General features: G+C 35.7%; 1 protein-coding gene across 7 annotated transcripts in view; it reads right to left on the bottom strand.

Annotated features, from left to right (window-relative positions):
• The window catches only part of LOC112593043 (polypyrimidine tract-binding protein 2), a 177,741-nt gene that overhangs the window by 64,409 nt on the left and 91,696 nt on the right, over window positions 1-21,636 (bottom strand). The window contains exon 1 of one of the 7 annotated variants that reach the window (XM_025337276.1): window positions 20,653-21,560. The exons of the other annotated variants lie outside the window; for them this stretch is intronic. Within the exon in view, the coding sequence (XP_025193061.1) occupies window positions 20,653-20,655 (3 nt within the window). The 5' untranslated portion in view covers window positions 20,656-21,560. Of the gene's footprint in view, window positions 1-20,652; window positions 21,561-21,636 lie in introns of those variants that run through there. 7 annotated transcript variants of the gene reach the window in all.

The raw sequence follows: 21,636 nt of genomic DNA, 5'->3' as shown, positions 1-21,636 counted from the left end.
TTAAAATGTAAGAATATAAAATTATACACTCAACATCATAATTCAGTATCGGAACAAGTATAATATATTATAATATTGTATAATGTAATCAAATCTTATAAATATTATAGTTCAATTAACACAAAATAGGGAAAATCTTTTGCGATAGTATTTTATTATATTGTTTAAGTAGGTACCTACTGAAAATTGATTTTATATGTGGTTCAATTCATAATTATTATTAAATACTTCGTATATACAGTCCGATAATACAAATACTAACTCGTGTTTACGATTTACGTTCTAAACAAATGTAGTAAAACAAATTGAAAAAAAAGATTTGTGTGAACGTTCTAGGATAATTTCGGATTTTCCTATATATACAATAATAGATGACGCCGCCGCAGTGGTCGTGACACGCTCGCACACCGATTTCGGATTCAGCGAAGCACAAAGATTGGTATCGGAAAGATGTTCGGCGATCCGTGATAATGAACCGATGACGGATAGACCTTGATTCGAACAAGTGTCCGTAAATAATTCGTCGCCTTCTCGGCTTTAACAATAACAAAACGTACATACATAAAATATATGTATGATTTATAATATACATGAAGAGTCTGACCTTAGGCAATTTTGTTTTCTATACGAAGCCACAGTCGTATAATATAATTTTACACACATTTTTACACAGAGCACGGTAAATAATATACAAAACTTAATGGCGAGCATATATCCTACGAACCAATTTTCGTCATCATATTAAATTCTCTTCCACAAGCACGCCCGTTAAAGTCAAAAGCAATTGTTTTGAAGTTATAAACTTTTATTATATCCCATTATAATATAAGATACGATGATATGCATAATCGTTTAATACACTAACTACCCAGTATACATACGTTGTAATTAGGTGAAATTATTGTAATAACGACTTCATTGTTTTAATGATCCCGTTTTTCAAAGTACAAAAATTATTAACTTATATCTCTACATATTTTCATTACAGATTTTAAGAACGTGAGTTCACGTAAAACTTTGCTCCCGGATAAACGAAGAAGAGTACAGAAAAGCGACATCGACCAACACGTTGAAAATCAAACCCATCAAGCGAAAAAGTATATTCACACGTATACTGCACCACCTTTACCAAAACATATTATATCTAAAGTCTTAACTTCTGGCTATATATCAGAGCAATGACCAGAAATATCTTGTCCACACGACCAAAAGCCCTTAAATAATTAATAAGATAAAAACATAAAACCATTATTATTATTATTATTATTATTATTGTCAGAGATAATAATATATTATAATTTATGTTGTACGAATGAGATTGTCGTCGGTTGCCAGTACATACGCGTATTAATGTAATACGGATATATTATTAGGTAAATCAATATATGATGATATGTACGTACACTAGCTATGTATTTAAGTATAGTGAAAGAATTGCATATAACGGAGGAAATTACACAAACCGAAATTACGTAACGGCGGGGATAATCTCTTTCAGAGTGAACGGCCACCGCCATCCCAGACGAAATGTATAATAATATAATATGGAAAGTATTAGATCAAAGACGGCGATGTCATTGAATTGCCTACACGGAGCGCCGTCCGAAGACTTTGCACAGCGGGCAAACGGAACGGTAAAATATTAAAGCATGTACGACATTATTCACATATATATACATACATCCGAGAAGCAGAATTCATGTTCTTTGTTCGAAAAAAATTGTTCGATCCGTCTTTACGATTATTCTAGCCAAAGACCGGACGAGGCAGAGACGGTTAAGCCGATTCCCGGCAGAGCCAGTCTTGGAAGATAAAAACCCTCGTTATTTATTTCCGTTTTTTTTTTTTTTTTTGAGATGAACGTGTATGCAGTATGACGCGCACAAAACCATAATATGTCAAAGCCATATGGAAACCTAATTCCCTTTTCCCCTATATACGAGTATAATAATAATATTTATATCAATATACACACCGGACTTAGGGCAAAATAAATGTAAATAAATAAATAAATAAAAGTAAAGCATCTATCGGTTTTCTCGTGTGTTCATCGTCAAAGAGTATAATATATATAAAACTTATTTTATAGCAAATCGGTATATAGTGATAAATCGGCCGGCAAGACACGGGTGGCATACTCGTTCTATTCCCCGACGACGCACATACCCGAAATTGATTTTCGTCGTTTCGCAAAACGAGGCGTGGAGAAAAAATAAATGTCGAAGGAACGACACCGAGGTATAAAAAAAAAAAAAAAAACAAAAAACGTATCTCTACGCCGAAAAGTAAATAAGGGGACGGTGGTCTGATACATGTCCCCGTGGGGAGGGTTCTGGTCGTCCGAATCCTGTTGGATTTCAACAAAAAATCTATAAAAATACATTACATGCCGGTCGGAGCAACAACAAAACTACTGAAAAATAATCTTCGTATCACAGTGCAATCCATCTACCAATTTGTTAACGCTCGAATCGAAAATAGAATCTTGAAAAATGTATCAACTACTGTACATAATGCATACACACAAATACATATATATAAATACACCTACACTGTGTCAACTGAAAATCGTGACTTTCCAAAAATAAAACAATACAATCGGCATGTTCGATATTGACTTGAGTTTTGTCGTCAGACTTAACATGTGTAGAAGCACGCCATGTTTTCAGAGTTCATCATCTTACGGCAGTAAATTTAATACGACATACTTATTATAAGTAATGTACAGCGATTTAGTTAACGAAAACAAATATGAACAACATCATATACTTTGTACAACTGCAGGCAAAACAATGACAACGGCACGGTGTATTAAATTAAATCGTAATACTATAATATAAAGCTACACTTCTTATTATGTGAGTATTCGAGCATACGATAAATAATAATACTCTGGAAGAATAGCTATCCACGGGTATTGACCCGAAATGTTTTGAAAAAATATCAAATTTACTGCGAGATCAATTTATTATTCGCGTACTATACTTCCTACAAATTTCCATTTAATCTAGTATATCGTATATTTCTAGGGAGTTTGTACGTGATTTTATTAAAAACTTCCACGCGTATTAAACGTGCACACTTTGATCGTTATCGCACGCGGTTATGTACACATCACACACATGTAATATGCATACATGTATATATATACTTAAATAATAATATACATGGATATGTAACTATGTTATAATGTAGTGAAATAAGAATATATTTATATATATACGGCATTCTTCTTCCAGTGTCGTGCACGATTTCACGAAACCACCACAGGGGTTCGGCGCTGCTCGGGTGCTCTCCCTCCACACCTTTCGAAAAGAGTAAAAATTCAGAATTTGGTAAAAGCTAATTTCCTCCTCGGAGAATTCGACGCATAATCCAGGAAATCCGGCACATTTATTATTTACAGCCAGTCACAAAGTGCTTTTCACCTCGTTTTATTCACCCTTTGTTTGTATACCATTTCACGGGGGTGTATATACGCTACCTTCTCTCTCTTTTTCCTCAAGTGCACGAGAACGCATATACGTGTAGGTGTTCGCGTACGTTACTTTTTTTTTTTTTTGTAAAACAATACCGTGTATATTCTTACATGGCGTTAGGCATTCAGCAGCAACATTTACGTTAGACGAGTATTTTTTTAAGCTTTTGAATAATACATGAACGTATTTTGAAAAGTGAATTTTTTCTTCGTCAAATCGAATACTTCCTTATACGCCACCAAGTGTATCCATTATATATTTTAATCCACGGTCTATCAATCATATTACACCTATCGGGGGGTTTCTTTTCTCTATATCCTTAAACCGTTTCAGAAACGCACAAAATACATACACGCACTTCAATAATTATATAGTATTGGTTAGGTAGGTACGAGCTACACTATAATACTCAGAAACTATACACCGACGCGAGTTGTCGGTTAAAAAGCGATTCAAATAATTTATTTAAAACGATCCGTTTAGACGATAAGAATATAATAACGATAAAAAAAAAAAAACAAAAATAAGAAACTAAAAACACCGAGGGTATTTTTACTCGTAAAACCGGTAAATCGTTTTATAGTGATACTGGTACAGCCACATACGGTATTCTCATTTTTATCCATAATACAGTATAATAATATAGACACGAAAATTATGATATGTTATTGTTATACGATCGACAATAATCTATATACCATAGACGAACGCTATAATAGAAAACCTTTATATACAGCAACATAAAACAACATGATTATATTATTAATATCATACTGTGCGAGAAATGGAGACAATTAAAACATATAATATGTATAGGCAGGTACCTATCTACCTATTAAAGTATAAATTAATTTTAAAAACACACGAACTGCCACATACCGGGCATATTTGTACCAGTAACAGGTCTTATAGAAATTTACAGCCATGACCTATTTATCTATAACTATAAAGTCCATCTCATTCATCACAAAAACCTTTCGTTAGCTTATAAGTAGACAATGTGTTCTATGCATGCAGTGCAAGTTCTGTTAAACACATATTAAGTTGTGGGTGCAAATAGAACACAAAATGAATTATTACGAGACGCGATGTACACCATAATAATATAATAAGCGTACGACACGTATACCTACAGGGGTCCCCGCATTCGTTGGAAACAAAATATATGCACAAGAGAAATTTGTAAATACGCGCATTTACAGACACACATGCGTAAATAAATATACACACACACACGCGTATTTATATATAAACATTTATAGAAGTTATGCAATATACAAATCGTGTGGGGACCATGATCACAACGGAAGAGGGAAAAAGGAAAAGAGGAAACAAATCGCCGGTAAATTTATTTTATTTTCCTCTGCGCTCTTCTCACCCACCATCATGCGTTCGCTCTCACATATATACGTGAGCGTGTGTACAATGTGTATATATATAAAAGTATGCCATCATAAAGCCGGATGTAACCGTTTTTCCGTGGAGGCGCGTAATAGTTATGCCAAATCACAAGGGAGGATACTGCCGGGTATATATGTATATGTATGAGCGCTCTTTGTGTCTCGTCGTTTAACCATAAAACTAGAAAAATAACACACACAAACGGTGATAAAAAGAATTGTCACGTCACACCCAAACACCCTCACTCGCGCAAGAATACCGTATTTAAATTGCCATTTATGTTTATAATTTTAATTTATTTTTATATTTTCCCACAGTACTCTATATTTTGTGTCTATCAATGTAATATGTACAATGTACATAAAAATATTATTGTGCGCTCGTTAATGCTTGCTAATCTCAAAAAGCACAAAATCTATCGAAGCCATAAATATATTAGATTTAGTTGATAATCCAATTGATTTTTATATTGGTTATGTGTAGTCAAAAAATAAATAAAATATTATAAAAGGAATTTTGCAATAGATAAAATTGGTATAAAAAGAAAATTACTTTGAGGCAACTGTTAAAGTTCCTTAAAATATAAATCGATATTTCCTAAAACCGATAATTAAATATATTGAAATCAAAAATGAAAAATCATTGAAAAATACAATATCAATAACCGATAAACTACACTTTGCCGACAGGCGCACTTATAAATAATGGTAGAATGTAAAATATTCTTCAATAGGAATGGGTAGTACAAAGAAGATCAAGGCCAGTAATTCGATTTGAAATCAATTGAATCAACATCACGTACGAATGACGAGTACGATGAAGGTTCAGTACATGAGGAATATAGCCTGCAGAGAGCTCTTCGCACACGTGTACAAAGACAATATTACAGAGCCCGGATAACCACTTCGCAACAAGGAAATCTAAAAACTTATCACAAAGGACGGAGAGAAAATACGGAGAATTTAAAGCAACAGTAAAAAAAAAATAAAATATGTAAATATATATATACAGAAAAAGGCTAAGATGATTATATTTGATTTGTGAAAGAACATTTGCGCTGTTGTATATAATAGACCGAAAACACGTCGACGATACTTTTTATACACTTATTAATTGGTTTACGTCGAATAGAGAGAAACCTACACAACAAAACGTTTCTTTGAACACCGCCGTCTTTTTGTTCCCTTCAGAATCCTTTTGAGGACCGAACATCTCTCGTCCGACTACGGACGGGGGAAAATATTATATAAAATTGTACAAACAAATATACTAAATATATATTTACTACGACTCCTCCAGCAATTATATCAGAATCTTTTTCGACGCATCCCGCTTTGGCATAACTCTGTGTGAAGTACGTACCTACTGCTACAGTGCGCATTTTTCTTGGCAGAACGCGATTATACACGAATTAAGCATAGAATGTTATTACGGTTATGATTTTTTTTTCTTTATCAGTATCGTGCTTATAATGCAAATTATATATTATTTGTAATAAGAAATACACCAAAAATATCTATATTTCAAACGGATCGGTATATATTATAATATATATTAGCATAGAAGGTATATATAATGAACACCAATAATAGTCGACTCCACCCACAATACGACATTTTTGTATTTATAATGGGATTTCCGTCTGATTGCTCGTGTTTATACAGTATTGTGGAAATAAAAAGAATAAAAAAATGAAAGAAAAAGAACCTCGTCAGCAGTCGAGTACTGCTGTAGTTAAACTATACAACAATCGGTCGATTATATTGTGTAAAAAGTTATGAACGTTATGTGAATTGAAAAATCTCACGAGAAAAACAATAAAAACTTACGAAGCATTAAAAAAAAAAAAATCCTAAACAACCGACGTTACGACTATATTATATACCGGGAGGTTTTATCACGTAAGATATTCATTATTTTGAAATAGTTAAACATTTTGCGTGGTATCTAATGCGCACTTCATTCCGTTGATCGAAATTGTAAATACTTACAACTACCAAGCTATACTCGCTTAGTATTCAATTGTTGTACATCTAAATAGTAAATTTTTAGTATTTTAATTTACGAGTATATAGCCATGAATTAAAATCTGTAAAAATAAATTATTTTCATTATTACCTTTAATAGTTTTAGAAATAATGAATGTCTTGAATAAAAAATAATAGGCCAAAAATAAACATATACTTATACTCGTATATTACTATTTGTAAATTGTTGTAAAACCATTTTGAACGGTTTAAGAATAACATCATCATACACATTATATACGATTAAACGTAAACACGCATAGTTTGGATGTATATATAATGTGTGGTATCATTATCTTCGAACAACATTATAACATAGGTATGTGCATAAATTAAAACTTTATGTTCATTTACCGTTTGGATGAAAACAGATATCGGCTTGAATATAAATTACCTATATATGTATAAATATATGATATAGACCTATACTTAATCGCGCAAACATTGTATTTTACTGGATACAGAATCAAAGGGGTAATTGGCGTAAAGTCCAATGATGCAGAAACTGAAATTCAAATTTATACGTCAACGGCATCGGTCGGGACAGTTTTGTCTCTCATTATAAGTCGTAGTCCTAAGAGCTGCTTTATATAAATGCAGAGTGTGGCTTTGGATGACGTTAGATAAGAACATAATACATATTACTAAATATTTTACTGGGCGCGAGTATATGTCGTGGTGGTAGGAGGACGGTAACAATCATATTGTAATGTTGTCTTGCATAACACACAACAAAAGTTATAATTTTGTTTATGCGATTTATATCTGTACGTCGAAATAATACGTTGTCACTAAATGAATATGAAAAGCACGCAATATATAATACAGTACATAAATGCGCACGTAAACTTTCATTAATAATAACTGTGATTTTAAACGAATTTATAAATGCTTATTATTTCTTAACATACGATGTGTGCAGTATACTAACCTCGCGAACCCATCAACGAACAGGATAACACACATGGGAAATAAGATTATACAGCTTCGCGGTTAAATCATGACGTATTAGCACCAAGTATATGCATCGTGTTTAGTTTATCGAGTTAATAACTTGAATATTTGACTTAACTATTATACAACTCAGGAAAAGCGTATATAATTACATTTGAATTGAATCTAACGTTCAATTTGATGGGCGAGAAACTTTGATGAAACGCTATACGCGAGATTGGCGATTAGCACTACTATTTGAACAAGAGTGCGCGCACGCGCGCGCATGATACGCCAACACAATATAATATTATTAATTATGCATAGTCGTAAAACTATAAAAAAAAGCTACAAAAAAACCGAGATGGAAAAATTGAATGCACAGTGTACAATGACGTATTTTGTTTTTTTTTTTATGATTATTGCACTAAACGAACGCCAAGTAAAATATAATATTGTTCCGACAACAAAATGTTAATAAAACGCGATATACATGAGTATCCATGTATATGAAACAAGAACAGGGACACAACCTCAACATTATAACGGCAGTTTCGATTGTTAAAAGTACACAAATGCTCGACGGTGAGGATAAAATAAAGTAATTTTTCTGCTTTAAACCAAGTTCAAAAGTTTTTAACGTTTAAACTTTTTAACGATTAGTCGATATTTTATCACAGTTGAGCAACTGCAACACTCTACTGGAAACGCAGATCGTACGCGAGCATATAAAAATACTAATTCTCATGTACTCGTGTCCTTTAGAGATTCGACGTAAGTGTGCACAAGCGGCAAGGTATTCCCAGATACATGTATTACGTAAATTCGTTTACATATATATATATATATAATATATATTATATTGTTCAGTCCGCAAAACGTCTTCAACGATAAAATCTCCTCACCCCTAACCTATACCTGCGTTCCATCTCCGTCAACAAACCCAGAGAAGCATTTCCGGTCTAATTTAAACTCAATAACCCTCTATAAGATTTCCAACATTTCTTCCGGTACTAAGAACGGCACAGCGCGAACACGTAAGCCAATAGAAACGTAATATGTAATATACAGTAAACACATTGTAACCGCCAACAAGGATCAACAAGTCATTAACGTTGATTGCCCGTGTACACACGCACGCAAACGTGTGGTACTATGTCGTTTCATATTGGAGGTGATTCGACGTATCCTTCACATTGACGTGCGGTAGCGACGGACATATGAAAGCAGATTAATAAAAATGTAATGTACTTAGTGGAAAATTTTCCTCTGTTATCATTGTATAACATAGGTACAAGTTAAAACATATCACAAACATCCGGACCCCCATTGTCTCTTCAGTGATCATCTCCCAAATAGCTAATTTGTTTTGAAAATAATTTTCATTATTCAACGATCACTAGTTTTTTGTTATTTATGCCAATCAACATTTATACGATAAAAAACAACTATAACTACAGTTTGAGGAGGAATAAAGTAATCAAACAAAGTTGTTGATCGAATAATTATTTATAAATTGAAATCTTCAAACAAAGGATCCCAAGACAACCTAAGAGTATGCCAGGTAATAGTGTATATATTATTTTTATTCAAACAGTCGCAAAATAATACTACAATTTTAAAGGGTATACTTTACAGGCATATGTGGATCTAAAGGTACATATGGAGGTGTTTTTCTTGGATCGCTTTTTCCTCTCAACACAGCAACAAAATTGCATTACATTGTAACATATCGAAAAAGATATTTCATCTTTTAGATTATACGAAAACGTATTGAATTTATATATATAGGGTAGAGAGGGAAATCATAAGTACATAATATAAAGCATATACGCACGCACTTTAAAACGTGTATAAAGGGTCGTATAACACACGCATCGAGAGAGAAGAGACTGTAAAGAGAGGGTGTGAAAAGGAGGAGAGTGACAGAGAGTTTGATAGCCGGGGAGGTTCGTATAAAAAACTGACCGCAGCCGAACCAATGAATAATAATTATTGTTATTATAATGGAAACGTCGGGGCGGTCAGGGTGGTAATAAACAAGCGGCTCCCTACCGATACACTCCCCCCTACTCTACCACCACGGTCTACGATCACCGGCGGGGCCATTCGTAAGGGATATAAATTGCTGAACATAGAGGTCTCAGGTGATGCGAGATACCTTAACGGCCCTACTCTAAGCCCAGCAGGCCGATGGCACCGGTGACCCCCCTCGCCCATGTAAATATAATATATATAAATACGAAAGCTGTGGTTATTGATGGTACCTAGGAACTCGCACGAGTGTGTATTACAATACATACATATATACATATTTATATTTAACATAGATATTAACTAACAAAAAAAAAGGGGTTGTTTTTAATATTATTATTATCTACTCGCCAGTAACTGCTGTAATTGAACGATGCGTTTTAACTTTTTAATTTCGGTACATCGTATACAGAAGTCCTATATAGGGTGATTGTCTATTTCTATTACTGCTCTATAGAGCTCACGCTACCTCTCTAACCCTCCCCTAAAAACATACCCAGCTAACCACCCACCGCATAAAGGGAGTTCAATGCATGTATATGGTATGCGTATGTGTATATATATATATATATACAATTTATACGTTGCATTGACGTTGCGCGACGTGTCTAATGATATGGCCGAGTGACAGCGCCATTATCCCCACACGACTTGCCTACTCCTCTCTTGCCACCACTGTCTTTGTCATCATAACCGTCGGAGGTGATTGAGGCGATGGTGGGGTTCATTAATTTAACATGCTCTTCCTCCCCGCACTCCCACAAACCATTCCACTGTACACCCTATCTAATTCGGTGTAGACGACCTGCAGACGATTCGGGCGCACAATAACATATTCATGTTAAATCCAATCCTATTGCCATCACCATCGTAGTGGTAGTAGCACTTTCTCATATCGTCACCTCTCATTCTCTTAAATATATATATATATATACAAATACAATACATATGTATTTAAATGCATACATATATACAAACGCATACATATACATACACACATACCTACAAACAACACCTACATATTTACTATACCGACACATTTTAATAGATGTCGACTGAGTTAAACTTTAGACAAGAGCCAGCTGTAAGCGGTTAAATTAAAATTTGTATTTTAAACCCTTAAAAACGGTTTGATGGCCGGGACCACCCGATCACCACAAGATAAAATATAAGATTAAAATCAATCGTATTTATAAACATGTGTGGCTAAATTATTGGAAAAATATAAATAAGCTAAGTTTGGCGTGGATGTTATATGAAGAAAGTATACGAACATAGTATACAAACGGTTCGTTATATTCTCATTGTAAAATACTTCGAATGATTTATGTTTATTAGTAATTCGAAGAATTAATATAAAATTTGATTTGAAAAAATATACCATCACCAACTATAAAGGGACACATAATATACCACAACGTTACGAGGTTTTTTCAACACCCATAAAACATCGTTAGACGTATTTTATGGGGCTCTACAAGAACACATTTATAAATTTATAAAAATCCATGTTCAATGGTTGTCTAACGCTCTTTATAGCCATTGTCCATGCCAATTGATATTAGTATTTACATTGATTTTTAAAAAGAACAAAGTTACGTCGAAAAAAAAAGTAAGTATTTTCGAATTAAATAAAAACACATAAAGTTGAATAGAACGAAAGAAACACGCAAAAACAAAACACCACGTTAAAATGGAAACAGCTTCATCTTAAATAAAAAATATGAAATAAAAACTGGTACAACATATTTTTAAATTCAAATGTGTACAACTGCACACTACAATTGAAATATAATCGTTAAATTGAAAATAAAACACATCGACAAATAGACATAAGATTTATGTAATAATAGTAATGGTTAAGTTGCATTATGAAACACAACATAGACTTTAAACAACCTTAAAAAATACACTTATCATAATAATAATATTCAGTTGATCAATTAAAAAATAAAATAAATATATTTTATAAGAAAAAAATGGTTATATATCAGAGCCCCATCGCATTGCTAAACGAGCTTGATTTAAAATGAAAATATTTTTTTTCTTTTTTAGTCGACAGTAAAGCACGGACGTGTTTAGTTTAATAATGAATAAATTTACTTTAATATTAAAAACAACAAAATTGTTTTAGTAATGCAAAAAGTAAATTTTCTGTTTAGTATGATATGCTTGTGAGATAGATATGACGAATGCCTGAGTAGGCGTTATCTCAGCATGCTCTATAATATTGCTGAGACGTTGAATGCTTGAGAATAATAATAAATAAAAAAAAAAAAAAAAAAAGTATACGAAAATAATTTACTATAATCATAACGAGAGACAGCACCGACGAATTCCCCAAAGACAACAGTCCGAGAATAATCGAAAATCCAATTCACTCGAACCTATACAAACGATGATAAGGAACCGAGATAACGCCGAACGACAAAACGAACGCATTCTCGCGCGCGGCGATGACGGACTCGCATTATCACACTCACACATCTGGTTACGTTTAATCGTGGTGGCGACAATACAGCAACGACAACAAAAACAACAATAATAACAATAATAATAATAATAATAATAATAATGATGATGATGACGTGGGCAGCGGCGAATGAGGGAGAGAAATACATTCGACTGCGAAGAGTCGACGGTCGTCGTAGTGGCAGCAGTCACGGACCAGTGCCCGGTCAGGAATCCGTGACTTGGAAGTTCTTTGTCCTACGCGCGCGGAGTAACACAAGAAGCATGTACTACAGTATGGATGGGAAAGAAAAAAATTACACGCAGACGCGCACGCAGGTATATATATATATATATATTATAATATCGATACGCCAGTAATAGGTACGTCGTAGATAGCTAAAATTGTATACAGCAAAATGTCAGGAAAACGGGTGAGGGGTGGGGACCCCGTTCGTTGCCGCCACCATGAAACAACAATAATAATAAATTATGTAAAGTGCACAAGAGAATATCACGATTCCGTGAAGACGTGAACGACGTGACGTTTGTGACTGCGACTAGGACCACCCCCAAAAGTATACACGCGTTTCTCGGCCGAAAAAGTTTCGCCTCCGCGAAACACGCGCGAATACGATATCTAGGGCACGTTATCTCCAATGGATTTAACGTACATCGACCGTCGCTAACCCCACGTTCGACGATCGAAAAAACGATATTCTCACGCGGTATAGGTACGTATATAATAATATGTACCTACAATACATAGTACACGTATATATAATATACACATACACGACTAGGACGCGTTTTGTGTATGAGTCATAACACGGCGCATATTTTCGTCGGGGGAGTCAGGAAGTAGTGGTGAGCGGGCGGTGGGAAGGATATAAAAAAAAAAAAAAATAATAATAATAATAATAAAAAACGACGGCATCTTATTTTTTCTTATATTTTTTTTTTTCCTCTGTTGTTGAAGAAAGTGATTATGTTCTCTCTGGAACGACCCCGCCACCACTAGTGCCGCGCGGAGGAGAGTCAAGGACCTCTAGGCCGGGGCTATTGACCGGTTCACCTTGACTGCGCCGGGCCCGGGAACCGGTCTTTATGCGTGGAAGACAACGACGACCGACGACTGGTCAAGGCACGTCGCACCGTCGCCGCCGCCGCCGCCGCCGCTAGATTCGTTACACGGCAGCCACCACCATTCATTCCGACGAGCGTAGGGGAGAGAGGTGCGGGGCCGATCGCACGGTTCGTATACGAATGTATATAATACGTACGTATTACACACACACACACACACACACACACACACACACACACACACATACATACAATAGGAAGGAACGGAATGGTATAAAAAAATAATCGACGGGAGAAAAAAATCGTATTATCAATCCGTCTGCGACCGAGCGCACGCAGCGTACAATACGCGTCGCTGTCGGGTTTGGCGGGAACGGGCCGGAGATGATCTCCGAAAACGGTCTTTTTTCCGCGGAGATTTTTATTCCCGAAAAAACCGCGGGCGGGTTAGGACGACTCGGGACGAGACACAAAAAAAAAACGAAAAGCGTCTACGCGTCTCCTCGTCACTGACCGACACGAGACCAATAATAATTGCCCACGCGGTGATATCGGTATAGTCGCACAAACTACACTATAAAACGTGATACTGCTGTGCCGCACCAATTATAACACACGCGTTATCATAGATAACCGTACAGTAATGCAGCGCCGCACTGCCATGTGACAACAACACCGCCTAGGCCGCGATTTTATTAAATCCATGACCTATGCTCGGCGGCGGCGGCGGTGGCGGCGGTGGCGGCGATGACGACGGTGGCGGCGATGACGACGGTCCCGCATTCCTGTCAACCGGTTTTTGGCGGGCTTTCCTCCACTGATTTACCGCCGCCGTGTACGGCATTTTTAATCGAAAAATATCGAAATAATATACGGCCGTGTTATTAATACGTATAAGCGAAAGTTTTCCGGGCTCACGGCTATATTTGATTTAATACTCTCCTCAATCGCCCCTCCCCACCCTCTGACCCCCCCGTCACGCCTACGCAATCGTTTGAGTTATTGCCTCCGCACCGTTTGCCTGCAATCTCCGCAATGATAATAATAACATAATAACGCGCGGCGACGAAAAACGCCGGGGAAATCGAAAATCAATTTAATAGATAACAACACTATACAGACCACCCATCGTAATCACAATAATTTAAAACCGTGTAATTATACGTTTAATATGAAACTTTTTTCAGACGTTAAACGCAGGGCATTAAAGCTTAAAAAGCGTGTCGCGTGCGTTCGTCCAAACATTTAGAAACCAGTGATCAAAAGTCAAAACATCTGTCTACGAGCACGGCGAACGATTTGTCACTGTTGGTCACTAAGACTTATCTATAATTGTCTGTAGCATTCATTTATTTTAACAGATAAGAAATCCAGTAAAGTACGTAGAATAAATATTAATAGCCATAAGAACACCATTTCAAATAAAAATACCTATCACAGGTATATAATCGTAAGTCTTACTATTAACTATACAAAAAGTCATAGCCACCATCGCAACCGCGTGCATATGACTATTAAATTTCTGGGTGAACCGAGCCTCGAGGGTAAATACGGAAACGAGTTTTAGGAGTGTGAAAAACTAGATTAAAATTGATTTGGAACGAGTCGTGGGCATTTACAAATATTTGAGATTAGTGGTAACTGCAAATTGTATAGGTTTATAATGTTGGAAAAAACTCGTAAAAACGACACTCGACATTAATCAATATATTGTATGCATAATACGTGTCGTTCAAAGTGTGATCTTAAACAAGATTATTAACTTGAACGCATTAAAAATTGTTGGTACTGTCAACAACTCGGAAACAAATATTTGAAAAAAAAATTATGTATTTTTACTAATCGTACTCGGTCTGTTGATTTTTAAAAAGGGTATTCAGTGGTTTAAATCAAAGGACTTGAATCGCTAATATAAAAAAAACAGATAAACTACTTTTTCCGTTTATGAAATTAAAGTTTTATATAAACTGATAGGATTAACCAGGGTGCCAATATTTTATTTAGAATATTATCGAACGAGTGTTTAATAATCAAACGATTAAATAAATTATTTATCATTATACATTTTTAATATAATATAAGTCACATTTAGTACATATATTATACGTACACTATGACAGATACAACACTTCAAAATTCAACTTAAAAATATATATTTATTTGGTAAGTATAATTTTATAAAGTTGTTTTGTACGATTATACATAATGTCTCGAGTGTTTTAATAGAATATATAATAGTCAATTGATAGATATAAAAGTTTATTTTCTACCAAAAATATTAGTGCGTATTAATCTAATAGATTTAAAAAAAAAAAAACTATCGCCAGGTGCAATCAGAGTTAAATCCAACAAACAAATACGTTCAATAAATAAAATTACATACGATGTAGTTTGATTATTCAATTTCTAAATTTAAATTTACTTTTATAATAATATAATGCATTATAAATTATAACATAATATTTAAGCCACTACAAGTATTTTCGTGGCACATCAAAATGCATTATTGCTGTGCATTTTCCCATTTTTAGATAAACTTCGTGTTATTTTATAAAATATCTTATAGAAATTACTAATGAGTAATGAATATTAAAATAAACACACAGAAAAAAATTTCGTCAAAATAATAATCATTTAAGAGGATGTCGTACACTAAAGTTTAATCACGCCTTTATTATGGAATAAAAGAAGATTTTAAGTTTTAAATAATCTATGTTTACATAGATATTTTTAATATGATAATGAATTGACAAAATATTGAATTTAAAGGTAAGAACATTATCTAAAACCTCAGGTAAGCTTTTTTGATATTTTAATGTTGTAGCAAATTATGAGTATTTGAAAATTAACAATATACCTATAAGGATCATAATAATATTATACATTATATTTACGACAGAAATGTTTTTCGAAAAAAAAGTTTTAATAAAACTATAATATTTCATTTGTCGTATTTATTAATACTTTGCGGATTTGTCTGTTAAATATAATTACTTAAAATTGGTAAGTGCACGATATTGGATCAGAAGAAAATATGTAACGAGTTATAGTATATTAAGTTATAATTTCTAATTAACCTCGGTGTTTTTAGTGAAATTGACATTTCAAATTATACAAGTCTAACCATGTTTTATAGCTCCAAATAAATACTATCTTTACCAACAAGTACAATAAGGAAAACAAATTTTATTATTTTCGTGCGATCCAGCCCAAGTTACATTCAATTACATAAATAATAAAATATAACATACCATTATTATTATACTACCGTAGGCATTGAATTCAATAACTTAATTAGAGCTCATTCATAATTTTAACGACTCATTGTTTAAAGATGTAAATGTTATGTATTTAAACAACATTGAAGAGTATATGGATTAAATAATTATGCGATGGATATTTTTAATTAATATAAAATGACGTACTAACAATAAAAAATATGATGTAACAACATTTTTATAAAACATGATTTACAGAAGTTTATTATACTGAACGTTGTTTTACAGTGGCTATATTATTATTTATTTAAAAAAATATGCATTTATTCGAAAAATAATACCTAAACCAGTCGTAATAATGGCAATCGTAAAACGCAAACTTCTGAACTCGCTTTTTAAAAACTGTTCTTATATAACAGAATACGAAAATTAAAATACATAGATATACATATCCCTCATGTATAATATTAAAGACAAACCGAAAATATTAACCAGACTACCTACATACGCAGCTGAGACTCAATACAGATAAAAGGTAGGTATTTTTGTATATTTACATAATAATCATTTATTGTTTAGGTATTATTATTTCCGAAACTATAAAAGAGTACAGGGAAAATGTAATATGATATGCATTATTCACAAACGATTACGATTGGTTAACAGTGAAAAAACCATGAAAAACGTCTAATCACGTTTTCCGCGTCGGAAGCGAGATTGAACACACATTTATACCATACCTACCTATTCATAAATACACATCAGACATACTCGTACATAAGAATTATTTTGTGTATTCTCATGATTTTTGGAATATTTTTTTATTAATTTTTTTTTTTTTTAATTTTGAACGGATACAACAAATACCAACCTACTAGTACTTATCGCCAATACATACATATTATATACATATATTTAGATATATATTACCGAAAACTATTATCTCTCGTAACTACTATTATTACGATTGGTGGGCGTGCACTAGAAAAGAATAGAAACAAAAAAAAAAAAAAAAACAAAAACCCAAAATGAAATATGGAAGTGGCCGAACGCCACGATGGTGAGGGGGTGGGGCACACACTTTGTGCGCGCGTTCACCTTGGCGCGTTCGTAGCCGCCGTCTAAGTAGACGGCCGAGTCTAGGCGGGGGAATATCACGAGGCATCGGACGGCCGTGATCTCGAGCAGATTAACATTAAACACCGAACCCTCCTTCGCCTATACACCACTTCCATCTCCTCCACCGCCAGATTCGGAGTACCGACCGAAGGCATACCGGGGTGAGGTGGAGATTCCCGCGATCCCGAGAGACACGCGAGAGTAACCATCGCCGCACGTAATGACCATCGACCGTTGTCGTAGAAAATTACACCGTGCAAGAATACAAGTACTCACACACACACACACACACACACACACACACGCGCACACACATACACACATACATTTACATACATTTATATATTACGTACGGACGAAAATTACCGGTTACCCGGTAATGTGTATGGCGATCTAGAGGATGCGGTAGAGAACATATAGGTAACTGCCGGTGGTGCTAGTGGCGACGGTGACGACGGTCACGGCGGAAGACGAGGACACGACACGGCGGCAACGACGACGAATTGAATTCGTGCGGCGCGTTTCGGACAGATATAATATTCTATGGACGTATATAATAATTTATTATGGCTTATGAGCGCATATGAGAACAGAATGAACAGCCGGCGACTACGACGATGGTGGTGGTGGAGACGCGGTATCTGCAAATATCGTTTGTGTTGGACCTCATGTCTGTATGATTTGTTTTTATTCTGTTAACACTTGGTTAAGGTCTTAGGGGGAATATAATATGACGATAAAACGAAAAACACAAAATAAAAATAATAACAATTAATATACTGAAAAGAGACTTGCCGATGGAGACGACTGAATTGGATTTGGTTTAACCCCGACCACAGTGAACCGATTTCGTTTAAATTTTAAAAACATCAACTTCGTATGTGTCATGGGAGGGCAATTTTTTTTTTTTTTACATACATACTTGTAATATACACCTACTTATTACAACTAATTTTTTAACTAAGCTCGCTAAACCACCAACCACACGCGATTTGTCAAACTTTACGCTATACCTACATAATAAATAATATAATTACGATATAGTATAGTGGTATATCGCTTATCCGATCAACTCTCGTTGCTACCCCTGCAAATTTAAAATTATCAAGTGATTTAAAAAAAAAATAAAAATATGTACACGACATTAGAAAATATGTATAACTACAGGATTACTCTACACCGTTTATTTAAGTACACCTACCTATATAATGACATAATATTATGACAATGCTACCGCTATCGGTCAAGCAATTCATTATAGAGACACTTCAGGAGATAGCAAACGTTACATTTGAAACATATATAATATACAGGGTGGTTCACACCGTAATTTTCCGTTTTATCTTGTCAGGTAAACGAAAAAAAACGAAACACGATGAATAACTGCACTAATACATATTATAAATATAAATATATATATATAATAACATAAATTTAATAAATAATACATCAACCCGCAGAATATTTACAAATACGATAATAATCGAAGAGATTTAATATTAAATATTGAACGAACAATAATACGAGAATACACTATTATACACGTAGTTTTATTACGCAAATATTCTCGAAAGGTGTGGAATTTCAATTCAATTTCAAAAAGAGGCAGAAGAATCGTTTCAACATTATATTGTTATATTAAACTAATAACGAAATAACTATAAAGTCGAATAATCGTTTTAATAACAATTGAATTATGACCGTGCAATTTCTACTAAACAGATATAATTTTTTATTTTATTTTTTAATTAAAGCATGAGCGTTCACAAATTTATTGACGAGTTTCAATACTTGATGTTTATCAACTTTGAACGTTTTTAACGCATAAACTCGAAAATAATGTTGAATTATAGTACGTGCTTATTGTTTGACAACAAAACCGAGTGCATATAAAATAAAAATCACTTATTTTTTAATACTTTTGTTGACATGTATAATAAAATATAAAAATACCACCATAATAATAATACGCAATGTATTATTGAACATAATTGATGGGATCCTGCAAAATAAGTTCGAATTCCCACACAACAACAGCAGCAATTTTACGCCAAAATTTCGATTCCGGGGTAATAAAAAATGTACGACGACCGAGTAGGTACGTGCGGTTTTTGCGATTCGGCCGCAAAAAGTGCAGTTCCGAGGGCTTATTGAAAATACAAAATTCATGAATGTCGAGCACGCGTATAAATGTTACCGCAGTTCTACCAAGTTGTTGTAAGGTCGAGTGACGAAAAAAAAAGAATGCGGCCAAGTAAATATTTACGAATTTAAAAGAGGCGGATTTCCTCGTCAATCATCCGGCGAAATATATATCCGACAGCATCCTGCAAGTGAAACGAACGAACGGAAAGCAAACTCAAGCAAAACTCTAACTAACCAAAAATTTCCAATTTCTATCAGTGTTGTACATGTTACAATATGCGTGCGCGTAAGCGCGTACGAAATATCAAATTATAATACAACGATTTCCGATACAATCGAGTAAGCAATAATAATAACTATTAAACAATAAACAATAATATTAAGCTCTTACGCATCAACGTCGTAACCGTAAACTTACATCAAGTACGGTATGTATGTATATATATATATATATATGTGTGTGTATGTATATTACGGAACACGGTTTAGGGATTTCAAAACTTCTCTCGGAGTACAAACAATATGCCGTTTGCGGGGAGGGAAAGTGATTGACGACGGGCTGCAGCAAGTCAAGCGGCGGGCAAACGACGGACGGACAGGGCGCGCGTCGATTTTCTGTCCCGAATGAGCTGGTAGGACGACGACGGCGCGAAGGGTGTCAATAAAAACGCGCGATAACAAGTCAATCACTGCAAGTGTACACATCATAGGTAGGTGTTATTATATTACGCGGCGCGCAATCGTCGCGCGGACACTCACCATTTCCACGTCGTCCTGCACGGCGTCCGCTGCCGGCGTGGCGATAGTGGCCGTCGGTGGTGCCGTCGTGACGGTTTCCGCGTACTGCAGTGGCGCCGGTCGCTGGAGCTGCAGCGGCTGGTGGTGGTGTTGGTGGTGATACGTGTTGTTGGCCTGCAAGTGGTACACCGGGCCACCGACGTGCGGCGTCTTCGGTTGCGGCGTCACGGCGACGGCCAACTGATACTGATGGTGCAACGGTTGCGGCGGCGGCGGCGGCGGCTGATGGTGCTGGTGCTGGTGTTGGTGCTGATAAACGTGGTGGTACGCTGTGGCAGTGGCTGTGGCGGCGGCGGCGGCGGCAGTGGTGCAGGCGGCGGCGGGCGAGCAACAGTGCGCGCAACAAGTCCGCAACGGCGGCGGCTGCTGCTCGGGGCTGCATGCGCAGTGCCCCGGGTACGTGTAGCAGTACGTGATTGCTGATGGCGCGTCGACCGGGCCCGGCGGCAAACACGGTGACGGCGGCGGAGGCAACGTAGGGTACGCGGACTTAGACCGGCCGGTCAACCGGACGATCGCATCGGCGTCTGCGGCTGTGTGTCGGGACGACGACGGCGTGCGTGTAAGCGAGCACACCGTACGGTAAACAGCGGTCGAGGAGAAGACGCACCTGTCTGTCTGTCTGTCTGTGGTCGTCGACGTTCCAAAGGTTTTGCCGGGGACGACCGAGTCGTGTGAAGTCAGTGCTCTTCGACGCGTGTCAGCTTGTAGTAACGTGTGTGTGACGTTTGTCTGCAGTTCGTGTTCGAGTGCGTGTGCGTAGAGCTGGCCGTCCGTCGGGTTTGTTGCTCTGCGTGCGCGTGGACAGAAAACGAGAGACGAGAGGGAAAAAGAGTAAAATATAAACGACGAAAAAAATTATAAAAAAAGTGCGATCCAGAGTCGCATCGGTACCGGATCTTCTCCGCTACCTCCGACGCACCTACACTACTTTCTCTTTTCGTC

The sequence above is a fragment of the Melanaphis sacchari genome, unplaced genomic scaffold (assembly GCF_002803265.2).
Source record: "Melanaphis sacchari strain LSU unplaced genomic scaffold, SCAv2.0 Contig19_pilon_pilon, whole genome shotgun sequence".
NCBI classification, from domain to species: domain Eukaryota; kingdom Metazoa; phylum Arthropoda; class Insecta; order Hemiptera; family Aphididae; genus Melanaphis; species Melanaphis sacchari.
Note: the sequence above shows the minus strand (reverse complement) of the source record. Positions and strands in the feature narration are given on the sequence as shown.